Raw genomic sequence first — 24,801 nt, 5'->3', positions numbered from 1 at the left:
AAACAGGAGCCAAGTGTGAACAGCCAGAGTGTGAAGTCCAGGACCACAGCAGCCTTATCCTTATGCTGCTGGCACAGGTGTGATGGCTTGTACTGTGTTCAGCCTCATCTTGAAGCACAGAAATATCCACAGAAGAATTATATATGAGTATTTGCTTAATTCTGTTCTAGCTACTTCTGCATTTGCTTTCATCTGGCTGTATTTCATGGGTTTCTCTTATGTTCTCTGTAGTGCTGGTGTTGGCAGAACTGGTACCTACATTGTGATAGACAGTATGCTGCAGCAGATAAAAGACAAAAGCACAGTTAATGTCCTGGGTTTCCTGAAACATATCAGGACACAGCGCAACTACCTCGTCCAGACAGAGGTAAAAAATGCAGTGGGGTTGAATTTAAAGTCTTGTTCATTTTTGCATTGTAATAAAAAAGAGAATAGATTTTTCCAATTACATCCTGTAAAAATTGAATATATTACTGTTTTTTTTCTGAATATCTCTCTTTTTCTAGACCAGAAACTTCAGATTTTGTTTTTGACTTATTCAGAGTTGTATGTACTACATTGATAAATATTTATTCTTAATTTGGCAGTATTTGCATGAGTGGCTTGTTTTGAACACCCTTTCCTTTAGTGTGCATTACTCCTCAAACAAAAGACATCCGTTTAGGTTATTTCAAACGTCCACCTGACATGCTGATATTTTTCTAGGAGCAGTACATTTTTATTCATGATGCCTTGTTGGAAGCCATCCTTGGGAAGGAGACTGAAGTGTCTGCAAACCAGCTGCATAGTTATGTTAACAGCATCCTCATTCCTGGCATAGGAGGGAAGACACGGCTAGAAAAACAGTTCAAGGTAAGTCTTAATCACTGCCATCCAGAGGGACCTGATTTTCCTACCCTTTTTTATATGGCCTGTCTTCACTGTCTATTGTCATGGCTAAGGAACCAAACCAGAAAACTTGATCAGCACAGCACAACATCTTGAGAAATTCAGTCCTATACAGTCCTAGCTTCACTGCTGGAAATCGGTGCTCATGCTCTTCAGTCAGAGCTGAGAAGAGGGACATGGACACTGGTTTGGACTGTGCTGCTGGAATCCCTGTTCCCAAGGGGCCTTGGATGTTCCCAAGTCTGTGGTTACCTTGGCTGGAAGTCTTCCTCCAAACCGTGGCTCTCGTGCATACAAATATGGGGAAATACAAGAGATGAGGTTCTTTGCACCACCTATTATTTCATCAGTGTAGATAAAGAATTACAAATGTTTTAAGACCAGGAAACACAATCTGCCTTTCTCATTGCTAATCATGATGCTTGTTGTGTTTCCTGCTATGACATAGCTGCTTCCTTCCTGGACAAAATAATTACTTTTTCCCAGATCTCTTATTTAAAACCTAAGATTTTCTGATTGCACTTTATTTGAATACATTGTAAAATATTTTGTGAGAGTTTGTATCCCCTATATCATAAGGAGACACATGACATCCGTTTTCACAGCTAAACTCGCTCAGTTAATAACTACCCATAAACTACCCAAGGAACTGAAGCTGTTAAATTACACCAGGTGCGAAGCTATTCAAAAAATGAATCTGAATTCACTTGTAGGAATTTCAGTATTTCTCCATCACTCAAGACATTCCAGATGCTTAATTACTAAATTAAAGAAACAAGTGCAAGAGCACGCACGCCCACACGAAATGCAAGAGGAGGCAAAGATTTGTTATTTTAAAAAGTGTTGCACTTTTACAAACAATTCTAAATTATATGTATAAATTATATGTTTTCTGATGACTCGTGCCAAAGTTTAAAAACCCTAAGTGCCATTTTCAGAAATTACTTTCTCTGACAACATTGCACAGTTATTTAGAATCCCCATAACTTCTAATGTGGCTTATGCCAGTGCACAGATGAGTTGAGTGCTATCTTGTTTAGAGTGCATTTCAAACTGGGATGTGACCAGCAACAATTATTAGATCTTTCTCTTGTTTCTGCTGCTGCCACAGAGCTGGCAGAAAATAAGTTGTGCTCATGCCCCAGTAGAGCAATTTACATTCAACCATCTTAAGAGTGAAATGACACTGAGTGCAGGAGATGTGAAAGCCACCTTTACTCTCTTTGCTCTGGCAGAGTTTCCCCATGTACTGGGGGAGTATTCAAATACAAATCTGCCTCTCTCTGTGCCTCTAGCCAGCCCAGAATGAACATGGCAGACCAGAGAATGTAGCCCATGGCCTCAGATCTCAGATGCCAGTGTGGTGGGTTCCCCAAAGGCCTGTCAGAAAAAGACATTCTGCAAGAATGATCTGGCTATTATTCTGGGGGGGAAAAAAAAATTAAAGTATTAAAGTTTTGTTTTTCTATTTTGCTCAAGACCTCGAGACCTTCTTCTCACTAAACACATCTGAAATTCTGTGAAATATATTCTCAAAGATAATGAAACGTAGTGTTCTGTGAAAATACATTTTGATGGAACTTCATATGCAGGATGTTGCAAAGCTCAGAGCTCCAGAGATCTTTTTATCTATTAAACATGTATGAAAAGGATGATTTCCGTTGGAAACTTGAGTACTTTAAACAAGTTTTAACAATGCAGTTTATTCTTCTACTAATGCATCTTCGCAGGAGTTGGCAAAGAAACCTCCTCTCTTCATTTAGAGTGCTCTGAGGGCTGACTTACTACTTCATTCTTTTTCAGCTGGTTACACAGTGTAATGCAAAATACGTGGAATGCTTCAGTGCTCAGAAAGACTGCAACAAAGAGAAGAACAGGAACTCATCAGTTGTGCCATGTAAGTTCACATCTTCAGTTTGATTACTGCCTAGCATAACTTTTTGTACCGAATTCTCCCGGTGTTATGCATGAAAAGACATAGCCACGAGGAAGGGGAAATGTAATCTTTTGTTCAGCCCAAGCTGTCTTGTCTTTGAGTATTACCCTGATGAAACTGAACAAAAGGAAATAGTTGCAGTGTCAGCCAGATATACTGTCCAAGTGAAATGTTAATCTGAAGTGCTTAAGAATTTGAATAATTAGGTAGGGGATAAATCTATGGAATACTGAGAGATTACTTTGATACCAGCAGCTCCCTGCTCTAGGAAATCTCCCAGAGTGATTTGCACCAGTTGTTTGTAATTCAGCTATTGCACTCAGTTTCTCTGTGTGTGCCACCACAGATTTAAGGATATTCAGTGACCAAGGACACAGTTTCAGAGTCATTAAAAGGGAATCTGTGCATGGCTGTCAAGCAGTATGAACTTGCACCAGACCAAGCATGGGCACAGTGTCATCCCCATCACATAACCCAGAGCACAGGACACAGAGGACAGATGATAGCCAAGCTAGCACAGAGTAATGGTGGCACAGATACAGCCCATCATGAAGTTTGTTAATAAAAAGGGAAGTCATCAGAATACATCTTAAAAACAGATGGGAACACGCTAGAAAAAGGCTGTTTGATTTGGCCCTTTGTGTCATGCAGCTGCACTGATTTCAGTTTGGCTTCTGGAGGCTGTCAGAGGGTTTGAGGGTGATGTTGAACTCAGCTCTCAAACACAGGGAAGCATGGATCTGCAGAAGAGCACACACTTCTGGGAGGTTCCCCATTAGGGAAGATGTTTGTCTCTGGAGATTCTCTCACCCTGTGAGAGATGGCAGTACTACAGAGTGGTAGGGAAAACAAAATAAATCAGCTGGGTTTGTATGCTGCTGGAGACAAATGGAACACTATACACAAGAATTACCCGAAATCCCCTGTTATCACTGCATATACTGTTATTTGGTAATTCAGCCTGCTGTGAAAATCTTTGCTATAGTAAAATTTGATTCCTGAAATTACTTTGTCCTTGTGGGAATATTGTGCAACATTCTCTTTTATATCCTGTGTTAGCAGGCAGTGCTTTAATGCAGTTAAAGTGCTGGCCTGCTCCTGTGGGAGATGGGAGCTGCACACTGTTTGTTTTGTTAACAGCTGAGAAATTCTTACTTTCTGCATTGTGCCATGATCAGACTTTGATCTTTTCTTTTTTCTCTGTTTTTTTTTTTTTTTTTTTTTTCTTAATGTTATAGCTGAGCGTGCTAGAGTGGGCTTGGCACCACTGCCTGGAATGAAGGGAACAGATTACATTAATGCCTCTTATATCATGGTGAGGAAGCCAACACCTAATTACAAAGTAAAATCAGTTCTAAGGTGCTAAATACCAGATGCCTATAATTGTCTTAATTCTGTATGTAATGGCTGTGTATTAACAGATGAGATTTTAACACCTTCCCCATAATGTAACGCTATTAACCATGTTTTATTAAAGATTGTTGCCTAAAAAAATTAATTACAAGATGCATTTAGATGGAATGTGTATTTCTGTGAGATACAGTCAAATAGATACTGGGATTTAAAGTAAATTAAAGCAGTAGGGGACTCTGTAGAATTGAAATGGAGTTAAGGAAATATAGTCTGTGTGAAAATAACGTGGTGTAAAATAAAATAGGGTCATTATGTGTCCCCAGAAATTAAATCAATGCTTTAAAAGTATGGGAGGCAGTAAGTAACTCTGTGTTTGTTTTGCTGCCAAAGGGCTACTACAGGAGTAACGAGTTCATCATAACCCAACATCCACTGCCACATACAACTAAAGATTTCTGGCGAATGATCTGGGACCACAATGCACAGATCATTGTCATGCTGCCGGACAACCAGAGCCTGGTGAGTTGTCTGTGTCTCTCCCTGCGTGGTGCCACTGTCACAGCCCAGCTGGGCACAGCACAGGGTCACTCAGTTGCCTGCTGGGGCTGTTTTCTGGCTGAAAGCAAAGCCAATTTTTGAGCCATCTACTCAAACTTTGCCATAAGCTGGTTACAAAAAGTTAAGTTCAATGAAGTAGGGGCTGTTCTTTTGCTGTCGCCTTCTGCACTCACCCATGGACATCAGGGCTGGAGGGACCCCAGTGCTCACAGATAGCACAGCACACCAGTGCTGCCAGCATCTGCAAGGCTCCTCAGGGCTGCCTGGCAGGATGCAAGCACTGACAGTATGGAGAGGCTGGGGTTATGGGTAAGGACTTGGAGAGGAGCAGAAATGCAAAGTAGGGACAGGAGGATACTTTCTTGTTTGCCTGTGAGCTTAAACCTCAGACTATGGCTGTGCAAGGCAGCACATGCCATTTTTAATGAAAGTAAAAAGCAAATAAGTATGTTAATTTAAGTGGAAATAATGAGTCAGACAGAGTGATAGAATAAGGAGACACAGGTGAAGTGCTAATCACTACTTCCAGATTTACTAGCACGTCTCAAGAGGGTGAGTTGAAAAGGATTAGGAACTAATCGGTTCATTTTTTCATGCACGCATCACTGAGGTGAATAGACAATTGTAGCTGAAAGTGGAAGAGAAACCACCTTCATTATAGCAGGAAAATAGCAGTCATGAGGGGCTACTAAAGAGGCAGCAGTCAATATGCTGCTTGTGTGTGGGGATGAAAGGGAGCACAGCACTGCAAGGAGTGCTCAGAAACATTCGATCAGATCAGAAAATGCTTATGAAATGAAAGTGTGTCAGATGGAAATGGAGAGGCTGATCTTGTCTTCACATATACATGAAATAGCTCTGCAGAACCACGGTGATCAAAGGGTATAGGAGGAGTGCTGGGCTCAGCCACAATGCTTTCACCTTCACCATTGCCAGGGTGGAGGTGGCCAGGAAGGCAGTGGCATCTGGCCTGGGCTCAGTGGTCAGTGTGCAATGTGTTGGCTGGCAAGAAGGGCTGGCACAGGATTCAGGCAGCACCAAGGTGCTGGATGTGCAATGCCAAAGGACAAGACAATACTGGAAGGTGCCTGCTGCATGAGGACTTGTCAGGTGGCAGGACAGGTCCCTTGCCTGGCACTTTTCCATATTACTCTGCTTTCCAATACTTCTGCTTATTTAGGACTGAATTGTAAGGATGTAAAACCTTAAGTCACATTTTCAGAATAAACACTGACAGCACAAATCTCAACAGAATCTTGTGTATCAGAGCTGCAACCCCACAGAAATACACCTAGTTGAAGAGGGATGTGCAAGGCCACAGCAGGATGACATCAGTTCATAGTTCATGTTCGCTCATGAGTGAAAGATGACATGTCCAGAGGACATGGGTTTGCTCAGTGGCCAGGGCAACTTCTGTGCTCATTCTGCAAGGACATAGACTTTTGAAGCCAGGAGAAGAAACAGACTTTGCATGTAGGTGGTGACAGACCATAATTTCCTTTGTTTGCAGCATATTAGGAATTCACAGTTATTTTTTAAAGAATGGCTTTGACAGCTATTTTAAAGAACAGTGTTGACTTACATCCTGCCAGTCAGTCTACTTCAGCACTGAACTTCTTCCAGCCTTCCCAGTCTCACTGAGGTTTTACAGTAGAGGTGTTTTGCTGGAGAACTTGCATTAAGTTCAGCCAGTGTTTTTTTCAAAGCTAAGAATATTTGAGTTTTTCTCTTCCTCTTCACTCCTCTGCTCACTCCTAAAAATTCAAACCCTACATTAGTATCCATCAATCTTCTACCTAGGCCTGATTCACAGGCCTTGAGTTTTGGATTAGACCACAATAAACACAAATTTAAAATAACAAGTCATTAATTTTTAAAGGTCAATGAGTTTTTTCTAAACAAATATCTGACTTTTAAACAAAACTGTATAGGCAGGAGGTCATAAAGCCTGGGATACAATACAAAGGTTAAGTATGAGTGAGCTAAGGTAACCATTTCCCTGTGAAACCAATTAAAAAGCAGATGTTACCTGTTTGAACACACAAAGGGAGGATCTGGCAGGTTTACTGCCCACTGTAATAGTAAATTTGTTTTAGACAGAAGTGTTTTTTAAATGTCAGTTCCTGATCATCTCTATTTATCGAAGCAATTTTTTGATCCACTGGATTTTTCAGTTGCACAAAGGTATCTGAAAGGCTGCAGTAATGTGTTCTTTTATGTGTCCAGGCAGAAGATGAATTTGTGTACTGGCCAAGTCGTGAGGAATCCATGAACTGTGAGGCCTTTACTGTGACCCTTATCAGCAAAGACAGACTGTGCCTCTCTAATGAAGAGCAAATTATCATCCATGACTTTATCCTTGAAGCTACCCAGGTAAAGTAAACCTTCAAATGTGGGTCTTTACTTTTCACCAAAATTATACTGATGCCATTTAAATACAGAAGAAGAGTTCAGAAGATTTTTGAAAAGGATTTACTTGTAAATGCATGTGGATGCATGTTTCTCTCAGGGGAAAGGTATTCTCATTGGCTTCTCCTCCCTCTCACATCTTCTACTTCCAGGTAGATTCCTCTAGCTAGTAAGGCTAGTATTAACTGTCTGTCTTGCTTGAAAGTGAAGACATGTGATTTTACCAAGGTGTATTGTCTTATTTCTGCTTACAAGATTCAGCATTTATAGTTTAATTGTTTGGGAGTCTTAACTAATCGTAAAATGCAAGCATGATTGTTTTGAACTATAAACCTGCTTCTAGTTTGTTATCTGGATGGCAGCTGGACTTTGCTGCAAGACATTTGTTTGCAAGCCCATTTAAATTTGACTTGGTTGCTCTTGTTTGACTTTTGAGCCATAAGGACTCTGAGAGAGGTTTGATATAAGCCCTGAATTCAAACACAAAATATTTTATTGATTAAACCTTTTGTCAAACTTGCATAATTTTAGGGTGCTCACTGTTACAGAGATGCTGGAGCTGTGTGTCCTCTTTCTATGTAAACTGCTTGGAAGAAAAAAGTTTCCCTCCAGTTTGCAGTGAGGCTCTTTCCTCTCTGTCCCTGGGGAGGATGCCTGTGAAATGGAAGAAGCTAATGCCAGGCTGTTTGTCATTGCAGGATGACTACGTTCTGGAAGTGCGCCACTTTCAGTGTCCCAAATGGCCAAACCCTGACGCTCCCATAAGCAGTACCTTTGAACTTATCAATGTAATCAAGGAAGAGGCCTTAACAAGGGATGGCCCCACCATAGTTCATGATGAGTATGTCATTGCTTTTCTTTCATTTATGTGCAGATTGTACACTTAGCTGAAAGACACTTGTTAGGACTGATGTTCATTCCTGCGTAGATGGGGTTTAATAGTCCAGGTGTAGGTGGGGTTTAGTCGTCCAGGGAACAGATTAAGAATATATAAACTTCCAAGGATGACTTTTCAGTTGGCATTTGAGGCCAAATACATTTTGCTTAGAGTAGTTTTTGTGTTGGCTATAATCTCAGACAGAACAAGCTCAGCTCAGCTGTATCTCCTGACAAGCAGCAGAAGTACCCTGTGACAAAGGGCCCCGGTCTTTTAAAAGCAGATTAATTCTTTCTCCTTTTGCTTCCCAAAAAATATTCCAAGAGGCCCATACAGTGCCAAGTGGAAGGGAGGGGACCCACTGACTCCAGGCCAGCATGCCCCAACACTTGCCTCTTTTGTAGCACAGTGGTGAGCATTGTCTCACGAGCTACGCTTGAACACCCACTTATAAAGAGTGCTAAAATATGCATTGTATATTATTACTTGCACACATTATGGAGCTGCAGAATACCATTATAGTGAGGCTGGAGCCTGGGTCTGACCTGATTTCCTTGGAGAGACTGTTTCCTGGTGGGCAGAGCACTTCCTGGAGTCATTCTGTGCTTAAAATCTCAAGGAAGCCCAACTTCTGACAGTGCTCATGGTGTCCTAAGAACGAGCACCAAGCCAGCACAAACACTTGCTCCACCTGCAGCCCCCCTGTGCTGCAGCCTGTCAGATTTTGCCACTGCCACGAAACAGAATCAGTGGGAAGGTCTTGGGAATCTTTGCAAAAGCCTCACTACCACGTTCTGGTGTGTCAGTGGTCAGAGCAGGCACTGTGCTGCTGTCCCAGGAGGATTTTCATATCCCCAGTGCTGCTGGAGTTCTCCCTGCACATCCACGTGTCGCTGCTGCAACAGGTTTTTCCCAACTGACTCCTGCAAATGGTGCCTTGGGCTGCAGCAAGTAGTTTTTCTCCCACCACCTCCTCCTGCCTTGCTTATGCAGACTTTAAGCTCTGTTGCTTTTCACCAGCACTGATTAATTCCAGGCTGGTTTTAATATTCATGCTTTGGGTAGTCTGAAGTGAAGTTTTGCTGCTCTTGCAGTATTTAAGATTATGTTTTACAAAATTAGAAACATTATTGATTTGGGCATTTCATTGCTAGATGAAAAAAGAAAATCAAAATTGCATTCCAAGCAATGCTGAATCATTCTTTCTGTACATTGCTTTTTTTTTGGTTTATTTGTCATATTCAATGATTTTATCTTTACGCCTAATACATAATGTGGATTCTGCTTGTAATTGGAGTCTAAGGAAATGTAGCTGAAAATGAAAATTTCCCTTTGCTACATGCAACAACTATATCACATAATCTACTAATAATTACAACTGCAGATTAATTCCAAATATATGAATTTGCAGATAACTGAATTTATGTGGTATTTAGGAAGTACATGGTGGGATGAACTTGATAACACTTTTAAAAGTTCAGAAATTCCAACTTGAGGCAGTTGTCAAGATTTTTAAATGTAACTACCCAAGTGTAGGCAACTACATACAGATCTGCTGCATAATTTTCTGCAAGAAAAGTTCTTCAGATTGTTGAGATCTGGAAATTATCAGCCCATGCAAAAATGATGCCATTACACCCTCAAAGGGTTTTAGTTGTATGCTGTCAAGTACATGCACTGGGCACTTTGTCCACTGCCCCTGTAGATGAGTCACAGCCATCTGTATGGTGCTGCTTCTCCTCTAGACCTTACATCCAATAGAGCACATCTATTGTGATCTGAGTTCTGTTTCCCATTTCTAGGTAAACTGAGTTTGAGTTTGCAAAACTGATATAAAATTAACTCAGCATATGTCTTGATTTCCATTGGAATGCTGTACAAATCCTGGTGGTGATCTTGCAATACAAGATGGTATTGCAGCACTTGCTGATTATTTCAGTTTTCATATAAAACTCTCCAAGTGGCTTAGAGAGCAGGTCAGCACAGATAACCCCATTTAGCAATGGGAACATTTAAACACAGCCTTTCTCAAAGTCACACAGCAGACCCATAGCACAGCCAGGGCAGAATTTCAGTTTCCTGAGTACCAGGAGGGCAGAGGAGAGTGGAAGCTCCTCAGAATCCATTGTGTAGGATCCTTCATGATGTGCCTCACACCTGCACCTACAGCCCAAGCACACCCCCAGGCTTGCAGCAGTGAGGTTTCCACCTGACCAGTATCTCAAGGATATCTCAAGGACTGACTTGTGTTTCTGATGAATAACTGCTGCTCGGTCCTCAAGCAAAACATGGGTGATTAGAAAGAAATGAGACTTTGCCTCTTCCTCCACATCTGACAATTGCAGAAAACTAACACAGCTCAACTCTTCAAAATCTGTAATGTCTCCTGGGTGCCTGGCTCAGGGATGTTGCCTTTACCGAAGATTCAGACCTAGGCAAGACTTAGAGATTGCCCCAATTACTTGTGAACACCACAGAGCTGTGTTAGTTTTCTGCAATTGTCAGATGTGGAGGAAGAGGCAAAGTCTCATTTCTTTCTAATCACTCATGTTTTGCTTGAGCTCCCACTAATGAATTTAAAATACACTCCACTGTAATGCAGATGCTCTCAGCACATGTGGTGTGGGAGAACTGATTTCAGTGTTACAGTCTCCAAGCTGGGTATTTTGGAATGGCTCATATTCTGCTGCTGATACAGTTCTTTGTGTTGAATAGTGCAGATAACCTGAGATTACTGGTGTACCATCATTTCTTCTATGAATTAAAATGACAAAAAATTAGCCACTATAAAACAAACATTTAGTAAACACAAAGAGGAACTACAGTAATTAAATAAGGCTATAACAACACTTCCATGCCTCTGGATCAGTGGCCTGGTGTGTTTTTGAGTAACTCTTCCTTTTGGTGTGGTTTTCCAGGTATGGAGCTGTGTCAGCAGGAACTCTGTGTGCCCTTACCACTCTGTCTCAGCAGCTGGAGAATGAAAATGCTGTCGATGTTTTCCAGGTGGCAAAGATGATAAATCTTATGCGGCCCGGAGTATTTACAGACATTGTAAGTCTTTAAATGAACTATAAATAGACAGTTTACAAGGTTTTCATCTGAGACCAAAAGCATGAACTAAAACATGCATTGTGTATGTTATCAAGCCCTACAGCATCTGCTACCAAGCAGAATTTGCATTTGAACGTCTTTTGTGTAGTTGTCATTTTTTGTTAACCTCAAAGCCACACTGTAAGTCTCTGATTTGCACTTGAACTTATTTCTCATACTTTGGAGGGGAGCATCATACAGGCAAGTCCTAGCAGAGAAGCACCTTTCAGCTTGTCACCATCTGCCTGCCAGCCCTGTGAGCCCGGCTGTGCTCTTTAGATCTGGCACGCTGTGGTATGAAGGGATGCTCAGGGCAGGCAAAGCTGCAGGGCTGAGGCTCTTCCCTGAGTATCCAGCAAGAGCAGCCCCTTTCCTCAGTGTGTGTGCCACAAGGTTCTGCCACCCAGGGAGTGACCCGGGGCTGAGCTGTGGCGTCAGTTCTGTCCTGCCCTCCTGAAGTGTTTAACAGTATATCAGAAATAATATCATCTACCAAAACTGGAGTTTGGGTTGACAAGGTTAAACTGGATGAACAGAGGTAATTGTTCTAAGTCTATTTCTTTGCTATGTGTGCTTCTGGTAATGAATGCCCATGACCTTCCCTGGAAATGCCAAATTAAAGTGCTGCTCATTAATGTACATTTAAAGGACTGAAATAAGTTGTTCTTTCTTTTCCAGGAACAGTACCAGTTTCTTTATAAGGCAATGCTAAGCTTGGTCAGCACTAAGGAAAATGGAAATGGTCCCATGACACTGGACAAAAATGGTGCTGTGATGGCCAGTGACGAATCTGATCCTGCAGAAAGCATGGAGTCTCTTGTCTAATTGGAAACCTGAAAAGGCACTTAATTTGTAGAACTTCTGAAGACTGAGTGAACTTTTTTGAGGCCTTTTTTGCCAGACTCTAGGTTATACAATAACCCAATTACTTTTTTACACTGATAAAAGTTTTGATATTTATTTTTTGCCATTTTATGTCTTAATGGTATCCTACTGAGCATTTGCACCTCTGTTTATTTCACACAGTGAAACGCAATTTTATCTAGTTTGCACTATATGATCAGTGTTACTGCCTATAATATCCTAATACAAGACAAGCCCTGATGTGACATTCCATGACAACAAGCATATGCTTTTTCTGTTTTGTTTAAATGCAGTGAAGTTTTGCTAACTACAGTGACCCTCAAATCTTAAATCTTGAATGCTAGGCCAGATGGATTCTTTCTACAACAGATACTGTACCCCTTCGTACCATATTTATTATTTAGTGACCATGTCAAAGTTTTGGTAACGGTGTTCTGCATTCCAGTGGAGTGGATGAGCAGTGTTCATCCTTTCTTGACAAAATGTGGCAGGTGATTATTAGCTACAGTGAAGGTCTAACAGCCTTGTGGAGCTGAAACAATTATTTCTGTATTGTTTCAAATTGCTGTGTTGTACACTTACAGACCTGAGACTTGCTTCACATGGAATATATAAATTACATACAATATAATTATAAATTAGATGCAATTAATATGTGGGATGAGGTGATAAGTTTTGAATTTACAATTTCAAGGTTTCCCCATGTATTCATGAAAATGTTGATTTTGGTTTTTAACCAGCCCTGTGATGGGAAAATATTTCGGTTTTATTTTCATCAGAGCCAATACAGTGAGAAATCTACAACAACCCAAAATCAGACCAGTTTTCAGATATATTAAAGGTAGCAATATTTTACATTACTAAGCTATTCAATATTTTAAACACATCTAATTTCCTTACTATTTCTTGACTATGACCTCACACCTAATGGTATGTTACATGATGACAGGCGTTTCTTAATTTCATAACTGTTAGATGCCATTTTTACAGGTGTGTAATTTTCATACTTTAGTGCTAAAACATAAAGTACTGATCCATATTTACTGGTGAAGCAAACTAATAAAAAAAAACTACCTATAAAGTTACATTCTCCCTCTTTTTTTTTTGCCAGACTAATTCTTTAGCAAAAACCTAGTTTATTGTGTTTTCCCTCCCATGCAAATAGAATGGCTTCCCCCAGATTATGTCAGTAATTATTGTTTGGAGCATTTAAGTTTACATCCTCACTGGCTCCCTCTTCCTTTGTATTTGGTTGCAATTCAACAAGTTCAAAAGAAGTAAGCACATGCTTAAATTCTCCTGAAAAAGAAAATTAGTTGTGCCCTTCATAGCTTAGCTGAGTAGGGAGGGGTTATTGAGTCTGTCTAGAAAAGGAAATATTTGATTTCAGCCATCCTAACCCTTGGTGTACAGTTAAAGGCAATCTCCCTTATATGTGGCATTAATTTCTTCTAAAGTACAGAAAACATGCATTATAATTCTTCAATTCTTCAGGACTTGTCAAAATACTGCAACTTTTTTTTTTTTTTTTTTTTTCTTTTAAATGTAAACCTATTAATTTCTTCCAGTCCAGTCTTGCTGAAATACAGATATTTGGCAAGGTTTTGTGTATTTCCATTTACAAGGAAGCTGAAAGCAAACTGCTTAAAAGGATATTGAGAGTAGATAATGTTGGTTCAGAACTTCTTAAGGTGCAAACTGGTACAGCCTCGCTGAGAGCAGAGGAGCTGTGCAAACTGGTATGTGCTAACATTTGGCCTTTTGTCTTAATGAGAGAAAGATTCAGTGTATTCAAGGATTCATCAGCAAGCTTTTACACAGTCACATTTACTTCTCTGTTGAATCCCTCCATCCAAGCAATCCCAATAATTGATAATACCAAACAATTTATTAAGCCCATGGTTTCAGTAGGGAAATTCCATGTCCAGCAACAGCTAGTCCAAATAAAACATGTGCAGAATGTTTCAAAAGATTGTAATTTGCATCCCCTTTGCGCTGCATGGAGGAGAGGGAATCAGTAGGAGTTAAGACTGACCCTCCAGTAACTACACCCCAGTAAAAGAATGGTTTAAGTACGTTCTCAAGTGCTGCTCCCAGCAAGGGCTGGAAGGTTTTGCTGAGTGGTTTTCTGGCCAGCCTCAGCCTCAGAGGCTGCTGAGCCCCTCTGTGCCCCCAGCCCTGCACCTGGACCCAGCCAATGCCAGCTGGTAGCACAAAGGGCCTCATGAGCTGGATCAGTTCAATCTGGAAGTGTTTTAAGTTCCTGGGGAGATGTAGGGAGAAGTTAGAAATTCAAACCTTGACAACTAAGTGACACAAAGATTACTGCATGCATCAAGAGGTTGGGTTTGTTCAGTACTTTCAGGTGATTACTTTTCATTTCAGTGGCATGATGGAAGATAACTGTGGTTTGTGACACACTGCCTGAATACCCTTGGTTTAATCCCTTACCTTCTCACAAGTTTTAAACATCAATGAACGAAGGCTGCGGGGGTTGAACTTTGGTAGATGCTTTGGAAATCCATGCATTTGCATTGGCAGTTTCCAACACCTGAAATACTTGTTTGGGGTTTAATCCATGGGGAAATAATGTACACTGGTGTTCTATGAGTTCTCCATGGATTATTTCGTAAGGGAGCTCCAGCTGTATGTTAAGTGCTGTGCTGACAGCCAGGTAGCCAATAGATGGTAGTGATGCACGAGGCTTGAAGGGGTGAAGCTAGAAATTGCTTCTGAAGGTCAGGATTAAGCACACAGAAGAGCCAAATCTGTCCTCCTGTAAGCAGCTTCAGTTCTGCTCTCTTACACAGGTTTGCACCCTTTCCTGGGGACTGAGTGAGTGGCAGAAGGAGCAATGGGCACTGATAAATTCTTCTGATGCTCCCACGAGTGTCCAGCCCAAGTCCTGCTCTGCAGATCACCACCTCTTGCTTTTGGGACCCCAACCCCTCGGCTGTACCCAGCTCCTGCCATTCAGTCAGGATGTCTTTCAAGCATCAAAGGTTCCCAAGCAATGTGCAGGTCTGCAAAATAAGAGAAGCTGAGAACATTCCTATATCACTGCAGAGTGTGGTCCTCAGCACCAGCCCTGATAAATAAGGAACAGAAGGACTGAAACACACACGTGTCTACATTTAGAAAATACAATTTCTCCATGTCTTGCACATGTCCTGTGCCCACAGACCATGTGAAAGATGTGAACTGTGTCTTGAGACCATAAGAGCAGCCAAGCTTTCCAAGTGGGAATGCTTGGAAAGCTTCTGTGTCATCTGAACATCTGAAATAGGTGGCAGGCTCAGAATAACCCAACCTCCAAACACTCCTGTGTGTGAGCTTGGATGTTGTAGGAAGGTCTGGGGGAGCCAGTGGGACCACTCAGACCACCAAGTCTTCTGCAGGATCAATGTCTAAAGAACATTCATTTTAAACAGCATTTGTCCTTAAAATTTCAGTGTCTGCTTCCAAATGCTAATTTAGAAACAGGGAAAAAGAAAAATCCAAACCCCTTAAACTTTTCCTTGTGGCTGTTCCTGTACTGTGGGTCTACTCTAGGATAGTGGAGTCATTTACAGGATCTGCAAAATTTCACTTGTGTTTCCAGCTTCTGACTGCTTGAATTGCTTGAACACAGTGATACATTGGAACATTAGGAGAAGAATCCTTATTATACAGCACAACTGCCTTCTCATTAATCTTTTTTAAAGCTGATGTATTTTATTTAAAAGCTAAAAAGTATAGATACGGATTCTACCAAAGATACATGCTACTAATTCTCAGCAAAACAAAACCAACTTAATTTAAAAAACAAACTGTAGTTGTCTTGAAGATTTAGCAGTCTTTCTCAAATTCATGTCTTTTGACATCAGATCTTTTGTTCCGAAGTTTATGTTCAAATGGTGCCAGTGAACTTTTATATGAAGGGAAAATGCCTATTTGTTAATCTACTGCATTGCTTTTCTTCTTTTTCTTTTTCTCTCTTTTTTTTTTAGGATGTAATTCACTGTTACCCTTTGCTCTTCTTCTCCTTGTTGCCATTCTAACAATGTGAACTGCATTGGCTTCACTTATCAAAGGAGAAGGAATGCAAAAATAAGGAAAGCGAGGAACTGTAATAAAGAGATTTGGCCTCTACTTTGTCTTAGCTGTTAAACTGTTTTTAGTGTTTTTGTTAACTATTTGAAAAGGGAAGCATTTTCTACAGAGGATAATTAATTTCAAGAAAAATGTCTTGAGTTTTAAGAATAAACGTCTCCAAAAGAGGAGATAGTCAATTTTATACAATGTCACAACTCTCCAACATTTGGGGTAGTGACTTTTTTGTTTTGTTAGAACACTTGAGACTAGCAAGCAGCCATTGTTTCTAAAGACCGAAGCATTCATGTGTACTCCTATTTTCTTTTCCTTCATTTTTAAAATAGCAAAGTCATTAAAACTGTAAATATTTTGTTGCTTAGATAAGCATCTTCTGGGAACTTTGTATCTATGGTATATAATCATAGAATTTTATATTTTCATATAAAGCTAATTTTTTTCTAGTTTCACCTCCTTCCTAGTTCTGTGGTGGTTATGTGAATACAAACCTTCTGTGTTTCAAGGTAGTGAGATGCCATCATCACACTCCAAAAAAGATTTCCACACATGTCATTTCTTTGGGGCAGTGATTGTGAAAGTTGGATTTTTTTTTTTTATTCCATTGTCAGTGTGTGCAACAGGATTTAGACTTAGCCAGTCACTAGATACATTTGTCTCATTGATCCATTCAGAAGAAAAATAAAAATGTGGTGTTTGGTTTGGGGAAAGGGTGGGAGGGAGTATTTTGAGGGAGACTTTTTGTTCAGTTTTGGTTTTTGTTTGGGGGCTTTTTGTAACTTGAAGAATCTTCTTTTTGTTATGTTAAACTATATCAAATCATTCTATTATAGTGTTATTTAATATGTAAATTGTATTGCTATACATAAAATAAAGTATGGTTTTTGATGTATTTATGGACTTCTTACTCATTTGCATTGGGTACACACAAGGAACAGATGCTGGAGTCAGTATTTCATTGTCCCAGGCATGCAGGAATGATGAGATCCAAGGCCTGCTTTAATTAGATCTCAAATTTCCAAGCAGGACTCAGCTGGGAACTGCCAGTGACAGTGGAGTTCCCTTCTTAATTGTCTCCAACTGTTAGAGAGCTGCCAGTAAATAACCCCATCCCTTTCCACCAGTGCTCCTGGCCAGACAGCTGTGACCCATCAAAACCCCTTTTGGATGGGGGACTGTCTCCATTCTGAACAGGACCTCAGATCCTGAGCTTTCTTGGCAGCTCCTTTGGCTTCCTCAGACCCATTTCTGGCTTACCAGCCTGGAGGAGCAGGGGCTTCCACCAGGCCACCATCACCCTGTGATTTACTGTGATGAATGGCATTGCTCCCTAACCCCAGCACTGCAGCAGGAAAAGCAAAGTACTGATTCCCATCTCAGACAGGCTGGGGGGACACAGATGTTCCAAATCCTAGAGACACTGCAGCAAAAATCCCCCACGGAGGGCGTTGGTAGTCACAGCTCCTTGCTGCTCTAGCCAGGGGCTGTCACTGAGGTGGACACACATGATGCCATCGATGCTCTCAGTGTTTTGCAACAAAACCCTGGCAGCTCCAACGCCACCTCCCATTCTGGTTCTGTGCTCAGAGCTGTTTTAACTATTTTGTTGTTCCTGGGGGGAAGCCACTCAGGTTTGTGGACAGATTTTTGTTGCAATCTGCTGCTGGCAGAACAGCTGCCCAGGCTGGCAGCACTCAGAAACAGCAGCTCTCATCCTCCAGAGCAGCACCTGCACAGGGACAAAAACATCAATAACTCAGACTGCTTGGTGATGTGAAATTGCTGATTAAAATCAATACACTACATCTGCCGCCTTTTGTGTTGCTGCATTCTCACCTGTAAGGTCTGTGTTCTGCTTGACTGGGTGGAAGAGGGATCCTGGAGCACTGGATGGGGACTGTGATCAGTGGGACACCACACAACAGCCTGATGACCCTTGCCAAGCCCCCCACCTCATAGGGTGCTCCCTCTAGCCCCTGCTCTGGGGTGCTGCTTCATGTTGCACCCCAGGAGCAGCTCGACACCATCCCACCAGCAGGTCCTGCTGCCTCCTGGATGAGCAGCAGGGAGCTGCTTCCCAGCCTGCCATACCTGCTCTAGGGGATGCTCCAGCACCTCCAGTGCCCCTATAACTTTTCCAGGCCAGAAGCAGGCACCCAGGGGAAGGTTCCTCTGCCCAGCTTGGCTGCTTCACCTCCATGGAGAAGATGGCAGCCCCTGCATGCACAGGTAGGTGGGTACACAACACTTCACAGCAACAATGTGGGAAAAGCGTGGTGTAAACACTGCTTGTCTGGGAAGTACCTGAAGGATGGAGAGGATGGCAAGCTGAACGTGAGCCAACCCCATCAGCTGCAAGGCAGACACGTGCAGGTCTGGCAGGTCTGCACTGGGACCAGGTAAGGACACCTCCCAGTCTGCTCACATCAGGGTTAGAACCATCTCCTTTTGGGAAGGGAGAACCACACAAACAAAAAAATGGAGCCTCACTGTCAGTGAGCAGGAAATCTGAGCAAAGACAGGATGAACTGGGGCATTATCTAGTGAAATGATGGAGGAAGAGGGCCTGGAAGAGGTAGGAGCAGAGAGACTGTGGGGCTTATCTCCTGGCACTTAAAACACCACTCCTGAAGGAAGGCTATAGCTATAACTGTTTCTACATCTTTGATAGATACAGCAAAAACCAGAGTTTGACAAGCCACAAAAAAGGTAGGGGTCAGGCAGTGGGAACATGATCTGGGGCAGCCATGGAACAAGAAAAACAGCTCTGTAACAGCTACAAAATAAGAACACCCCAAGGCAACTCCTTAAATGACAAAAACAAGCATTTTCACTAGACAGCAACACATCTGAGGTGAGCTCCCAGCTGCTGCCAGCCAGGTCATCACTGCACAGACAACAGATGGGGCAGAGGTCCCTGCTCTGCCAAGGTCGTGCAGCATTTGCTCCAGGAGGCCCTTGCTCCTCCTGAGACATCCTGGTGAGCAACAGAGGCAGGAGTGGAGGGCAAGAGAAAAGACAAAGCCTTGGAGAAAGAACTTGGTTTCCAGGCTTGGGAATGCCCAGGGAAGCGGCCTGGCTGGGACCTGTATCAAGTGGAAAGATGTAGTAAGTAGTTCACTAATATTTTGGCACCAGAGATATGATTTACCAGCACTTCCCACTACTAACAATATGCCTGAATTAATTGCTGGTATCAGGAGATCCCAGCATCTTCTGTAAGAAATAGCTAACACGTTTAGCCCTTAAGGCTTCCAGAGGCTGCTAGCAGTCATCTTAAGCAGGCACAAATAATAGCAGCATTTTTATTAAATGGATTCAAATGCCAGGTTTATTTTCAGTATCTTTTACAACATAAAAATAATTTTGATCAATGGCTTGGTCCCAGTCCTATTACTTAGCCACTTGAAGCCCCACAAAGTGCTTCCTTCACTGACATGTCATCCCCACCTGCTGGCAGCTACCTTATTGATCACTGGTGATTTCTGTTCCCCTTTGCTGCCAATCAATGTTTTTGATGTCTTTCTGACTTCGTAATGCTTTAAGAAGCAACACTCACAAAGCAATCTTTCCTGACACTGTGTTCAATCAATCTGACAGTCACTGGGCTTGCTTTTCTTTTCTAAAGTTGTTATCTTCCGTATGTCTTGAAATCCTTGTTTAGGAGTCAACGCCTGCTTCATTTGTGTTTTATGCTATGGTTTTGAATTTTGAAAAGATTCTGCATTTCAGTTCCATGTCTCTTATGGGAGCTGTTTCAAATGTTTCACATTTCCCTGTCTCTGTGTGTCTGAGCCATGCTTTCTGCACAGCTCATCATTTCTGTCACTGCCCAATTCAAACCCTGTTTCATATCACAGGCTATCCTTGCACTACATCTAATCATAAATTCTTTGTTCCTTTGTCTAAGGAGCTGCTAAAGAGAGAGCTTTTGGGTCAACATCAGAAGAAAGGCAAAAGGTATGTGTCTTTTGTCTTGGGAGAAGGCATTACTGGCTGGAAGCCCAAGGCTAAATATATAGAACATGGCACAGCCCCCCATCATCTGTTTCACTGGGGTTTTTGTTCTAAAATGATGCCCTGTTTGCAAGATGAGAGCAGCAGACTCTGACTGCTCAGGCAGGGAATGAGACACTGAGGCAACAGTGGCAACCTGCAAATAAAGCTCAAATAATAAATCTAGTACAGACTCTTTAAGAATATTTTCACACCATGACAGAGAAATAGTGACTCCTCAGCCATGCATCACAGAGACCCCCAGAGTCTCCTAACGTGAGGTTCTGTCAGTCAGTCTGGAGTCCTGAGATGCTGCAGGTGCCTTCCATGAGAGGGAAGGCTGTGATCCTTTCCTGTGATCCTTGCTGAGAAGGAAAAGCAAAGGGAGAGCTGATGAGCTTGACTGCAGGACCAAATGAGATCTTTATGCTTCTCTCAGCCAATGCATCGGAGGGAATTTGTGATCTTTTGAGGAAAGCCAGGTTGTTTTTTCTGTGGGGTTGCTATGGGGTGCACAAGAGGGATGGAATGGAGGTGTCCTGTATGTACTACATAAATGAGAATTTTTCTGTAACAAGGTGCTTATTGTGTTTCACCAGCACACAGTTAAGAAGAACAGAAAACCACAGAAAAACAATAAATCGAGGCCTTCATTACATGCAGCCTGATGGGACCATCAGCACACACTGTTTCATTCTCCTGACAGGTTCAAATCATTCCCTTCAATGGTATTGGCTCAGTGTCACAGCTGTTGGACAAACTCTGAGTCTAATCATCAGATGATCATTTTAATTTAAAATATCATTTAATTTTATTTAAATTAAATATAATTTCATCATTAATCTGAATACAGTGTGACTGTGACCAAAAGACACTGTTGGCTTGTGGCTGTAATATATGTAGCTGTGTAAAAATGGTGACACAGAATAAAAGGGGACACTTTATTTATCTAGGTACAGAAAGGTCATCACACTTTGCAACTAGCAAGGAAAGTCCTTAGTGCTGCTTGATACTAGACTTCAAGCTGAAAAACACCTTTATTGGACTGGGGTGGAATCATAAAAACTCTTAAAGGTTCAGTACCTTAGGTTATGAAAGGCTCTGCCTTCTGAGTTTTAGTGCTTTAAATAAGCTTCCTTATAACTTAAATCCAATTTTCTAGATGGCCTCTTACTTTGAGTCTCTTAGACGTATGTTGTGCCTTTGCCTGAAAGTCTCCCAGTGACCTGTAAATTGTTTGCAGCCTGGGAAATTGGCCATAAGTAAATCTTTGCACCTTTTTCTTCCTCCTCTGTTTTCTGAAATAAAAAGGGTGCAGGTGGCTTGTTTACTCTCAGGCTATAGATCCTATATGGACTCCAAAAGCACTATTGACCTCCTAGCAATGTGTATTAGGAAGAATAACTGACTCAAGCTAATCTGGGCAGATGAGCAGAGCCCTGTCACAATACAGTTTTCTCTATTTGTCAAGATTCTCTTCCAGCTTCTCCATGGTGCCTGATCAGCCAGGGCTCAGCATCTTCCAGTCCCCAGTGAAGATCAAGGACTGGTCTATGATTCATCTGCTTCAACAGTTTCACAGTTGTGCTGGCATCCACCACAAAGATAAGGTATGTAACTGCCAAAAAAGGATATTAAACTGGAATTTTGTCACATAAAAGATAAGACAAAAAGAAATAGAACAAGCTCCAAAATGACACAAAGCAAAAAGGACATGGTAATTTAATATAAATTACATAAAATTGCTCAAATTACACCAACTTTCTTAAAGAAGGAATACTACTATACCCCTTTTTATGCCTTTATTTATTTCTGGGTTTATGCCCTGTTTTATGCATGTAGCTAGGTGAAAAAATAATGCACAAAATGATAAAGCCAATTTTGGAAATGGCCACAAAGTCACATACACATGGCACAAAATGCTGACTCAGTCCAATGCCTTCCTGGTGGTTTCCAGTTTGTTCACAGAATTGTTCTGGGGCAATGCATCCCCACAGACTTTGAGCCAGACCAGAAAAGTCCATTCTGTCACAAATGGCTTAGAACCCACCACTTTGGGTGCTTTGAGCAGATATTTCTTATTGCCAGTTATTTAATGACAACCTCAGCAAAGAACAGCCCTGAGCAAGGCTGTGTTTTCTGAGCACATACCTACCCCTGCCCAAATTTTCTGCTTGAATCTTGTCTCGCCCTCTTTTCTTCTTCAGACTATACAGTGGTCCCTACCCAAAACAGAAAGTCCTATTATGTAATTTCCTTCTAAGTAAGTCCAAAAAGCATGTCCCAAAAAGGTAATACTAACTTTGAATTATTTGCCTTTTGGAGCTCCTACTCCACATTTTGCCTGCACTACAATTTTTTTTGATTTTCCTCTGCCACCTCTCAGTATCCTTCCTAGGCAGCATGATGCATTAACTTTCCATGTAATGAATTTTCCCATTTGGTTCTGTACTCTGAAATACGCCCACTTCAAAATGAAATTTCAACACTTTGCATTGCTGATTTCCAGCTGTGGACCATAGCCCTCATTTTTCATAGGCTGAACACCAAAACAGCCTTCAAGACCCAGAAGTCTTCCTTTTAACACAATCACTGCTGTACTGGGGTGGGAGGAGAACTTTTTTATTTTTATAGTAACTCCAACAATTAAGTTATTAAAGCTATTTTCCACCCTGAAAGAAAGCTACCTGATGATGATATTGTGCCTGCCTTTTAAACTAATTTTATTTTAGTATGGTGCATTTTCAGGCATCATAATCCTATTGGTGCATGTTAGTCCCACTTAATGACTGAAAAGGCTATTATTTGGGGAATGGGTTTGTTCTCGGTTTTGTGGGTTTGGAGATTTCTCTGTTTAATTTTAACAACTAAAATATCAGAAACTAAGCTAATTCAGTCACTAAAATCCTTCCTATCCATTGCTTTTTTGACTTCAGCTTCCTGAGAATGATACAAGGTACTTTTGCAAAGCAATATGGAGAAAGACCTACAGTTATTCCAGGTAGGATGCATCCATACAACTAAAGGTCTGTTCTAGCAAGGTACAGAGCAGGAAATATGTTTGTAGTTCAGCTTTTCACAGAAGAGGAATGTATAAAGGCAGGCATTCCACACTGGATTTGGAAAATTTTGTCACTAAATCCACATCCCCTCTAAGGTGGCACCACTGCAGCACTGGGACATCACAGTCTTCCTGACCTGAATGGCATCAGACCTCCAAATAAAGGATTCCCAGATCTTTTATCTTCACTCTTAACTATTTACTGGATTTTAAAAAATTCTTTGCACCTTGTGTAAAGCAGGATTGGTTTCACAACATGTCATTACAACTACTACAGCTCACACTATAGCCCAAAAGCACTATTTTGAGTCTCAGATTTGAGGCATTTTAGAAAGTAATGAGATTCAGGAGAGTGGAATTTTAGCCTCCCTGCAATTATGATATTTGTGTTAAGAACACAAACTTTAAAGTCTTTTTCAGACACCCACACGTACATGAAACCCAAGGTGGGTACAAGGTACTCAATGACCAGGTGTGACAGGAGGACATTGTCCCCCTGAGAGGTCCAGCTCTGTACCTACAGCTGGAGGATGCCCCTGGATTGACATGGAATAGCTGGGGTGACTTCAGAGGACATCACTTCACTCAGCTGGCTTTCACAGCTGTTCCATGCTCCAAAACATTTCTCTCTGAAACCATCATTGCCTCTGTCCAGCTCAAAACCTGAGCTTCCCATTAAGAGGAGGAATACATCTCCCTCTCCTCACAGGTGAGTTCTAGTGTACACATTTCCTACTTACAGACGGATCTTGGTGGACATAAGTGCTTAAAGACAAAAAATTATTGAAAAAGGGATCTCATATTGTACTATAACCATTATGGACATGTTTTGTATTAAGCTTCCTTTTATATTTAATAGGAAATAATAGCTATTTTCACAAATAGGTCTCAAATGTTACCAGGCAATAGCAGAGTTCAGCAGGTTGATTATAACTGCTATAGAGTATTATCTGCTAATGAGCTTGTAACCCATGTTATCCTTATCTGCTAGATGTTCATATTATCTATTAATAATTTATAAACTAGCCTCATTATAAGGCTGTAGTATCAACTGCAACAGATTACAGCAAAAACATGCAGGACTCAGGCACTAAAGTTTCTCTGTGCAGCTAATCCTGCCTTTATTTTGTGTTCCTCATTGAATTTTATTGTACACTCCTGATATTCTGGAGAGCTCTGCTTCTTCCTAGGGCTTGGTTATCAATAATCTATGGGCTGCATTTTCCCACATGGCAACTGATGCCTGTAGCAGAAGCTGAGCTCTTGCCATTGTGTTGGTACAGACAGGTTTGGGAACAGGACCAGTTGAGGATTGTTCCCTAACAATCCTCAGGGTGAGCAGAGCTCTACACAGCCTTGTGGGTCTGAATGCAGCAGTGAGGCCACAGCAATGCCCATCCCTGGGATGATGCCTTCAATCTTCCTTTCACAGGAGACCTGTCTAAGTGTCTGAGGACACAGCCTCACCAGTGCACTAAGCTGTGTTTCCCTTCTGGGCCATGCTATCGGTAGATTTATTTCACTAAGGCGGTCACAACACAAAGTACTATACCTACAAACAGAAGTATTTGCTGTAAAATGGATGAAGAAATCCCCAAAGGACAGGGAGTGGTTCTTTTCCTGATTTGTGTCTACAGAAGAATGAAAAGCTTAGAGAAAAAAGGTGGTATATGCTCA

General features: G+C 41.5%; 1 protein-coding gene across 1 annotated transcript in view; it reads left to right on the top strand.

Annotated features, from left to right (window-relative positions):
* The window catches only part of PTPRG (protein tyrosine phosphatase receptor type G), a 391,091-nt gene extending 374,132 nt beyond the window's left edge, over positions 1 to 16,959 (top strand). The window contains exons 21-29 of the mRNA XM_021537228.4: positions 232 to 367; positions 706 to 852; positions 2,692 to 2,785; positions 4,063 to 4,139; positions 4,568 to 4,696; positions 6,962 to 7,108; positions 7,843 to 7,985; positions 10,940 to 11,075; positions 11,793 to 16,959. Of these exons, the coding sequence (XP_021392903.4) occupies positions 232 to 367; positions 706 to 852; positions 2,692 to 2,785; positions 4,063 to 4,139; positions 4,568 to 4,696; positions 6,962 to 7,108; positions 7,843 to 7,985; positions 10,940 to 11,075; positions 11,793 to 11,939 (1,156 nt within the window). The 3' untranslated portion in view covers positions 11,940 to 16,959. The remainder of the gene's footprint in view (positions 1 to 231; positions 368 to 705; positions 853 to 2,691; positions 2,786 to 4,062; positions 4,140 to 4,567; positions 4,697 to 6,961; positions 7,109 to 7,842; positions 7,986 to 10,939; positions 11,076 to 11,792) is intronic.
* The last annotated feature ends 7,842 nt before the right edge of the window (positions 16,960 to 24,801 follow it).

This window comes from Lonchura striata, chromosome 12 (genome assembly GCF_050655825.1).
Source record: "Lonchura striata isolate lonStrDom1 chromosome 12, ASM5065582v1, whole genome shotgun sequence".
Lineage (NCBI taxonomy): Eukaryota > Metazoa > Chordata > Aves > Passeriformes > Estrildidae > Lonchura > Lonchura striata.
Note: the sequence above shows the minus strand (reverse complement) of the source record. Positions and strands in the feature narration are given on the sequence as shown.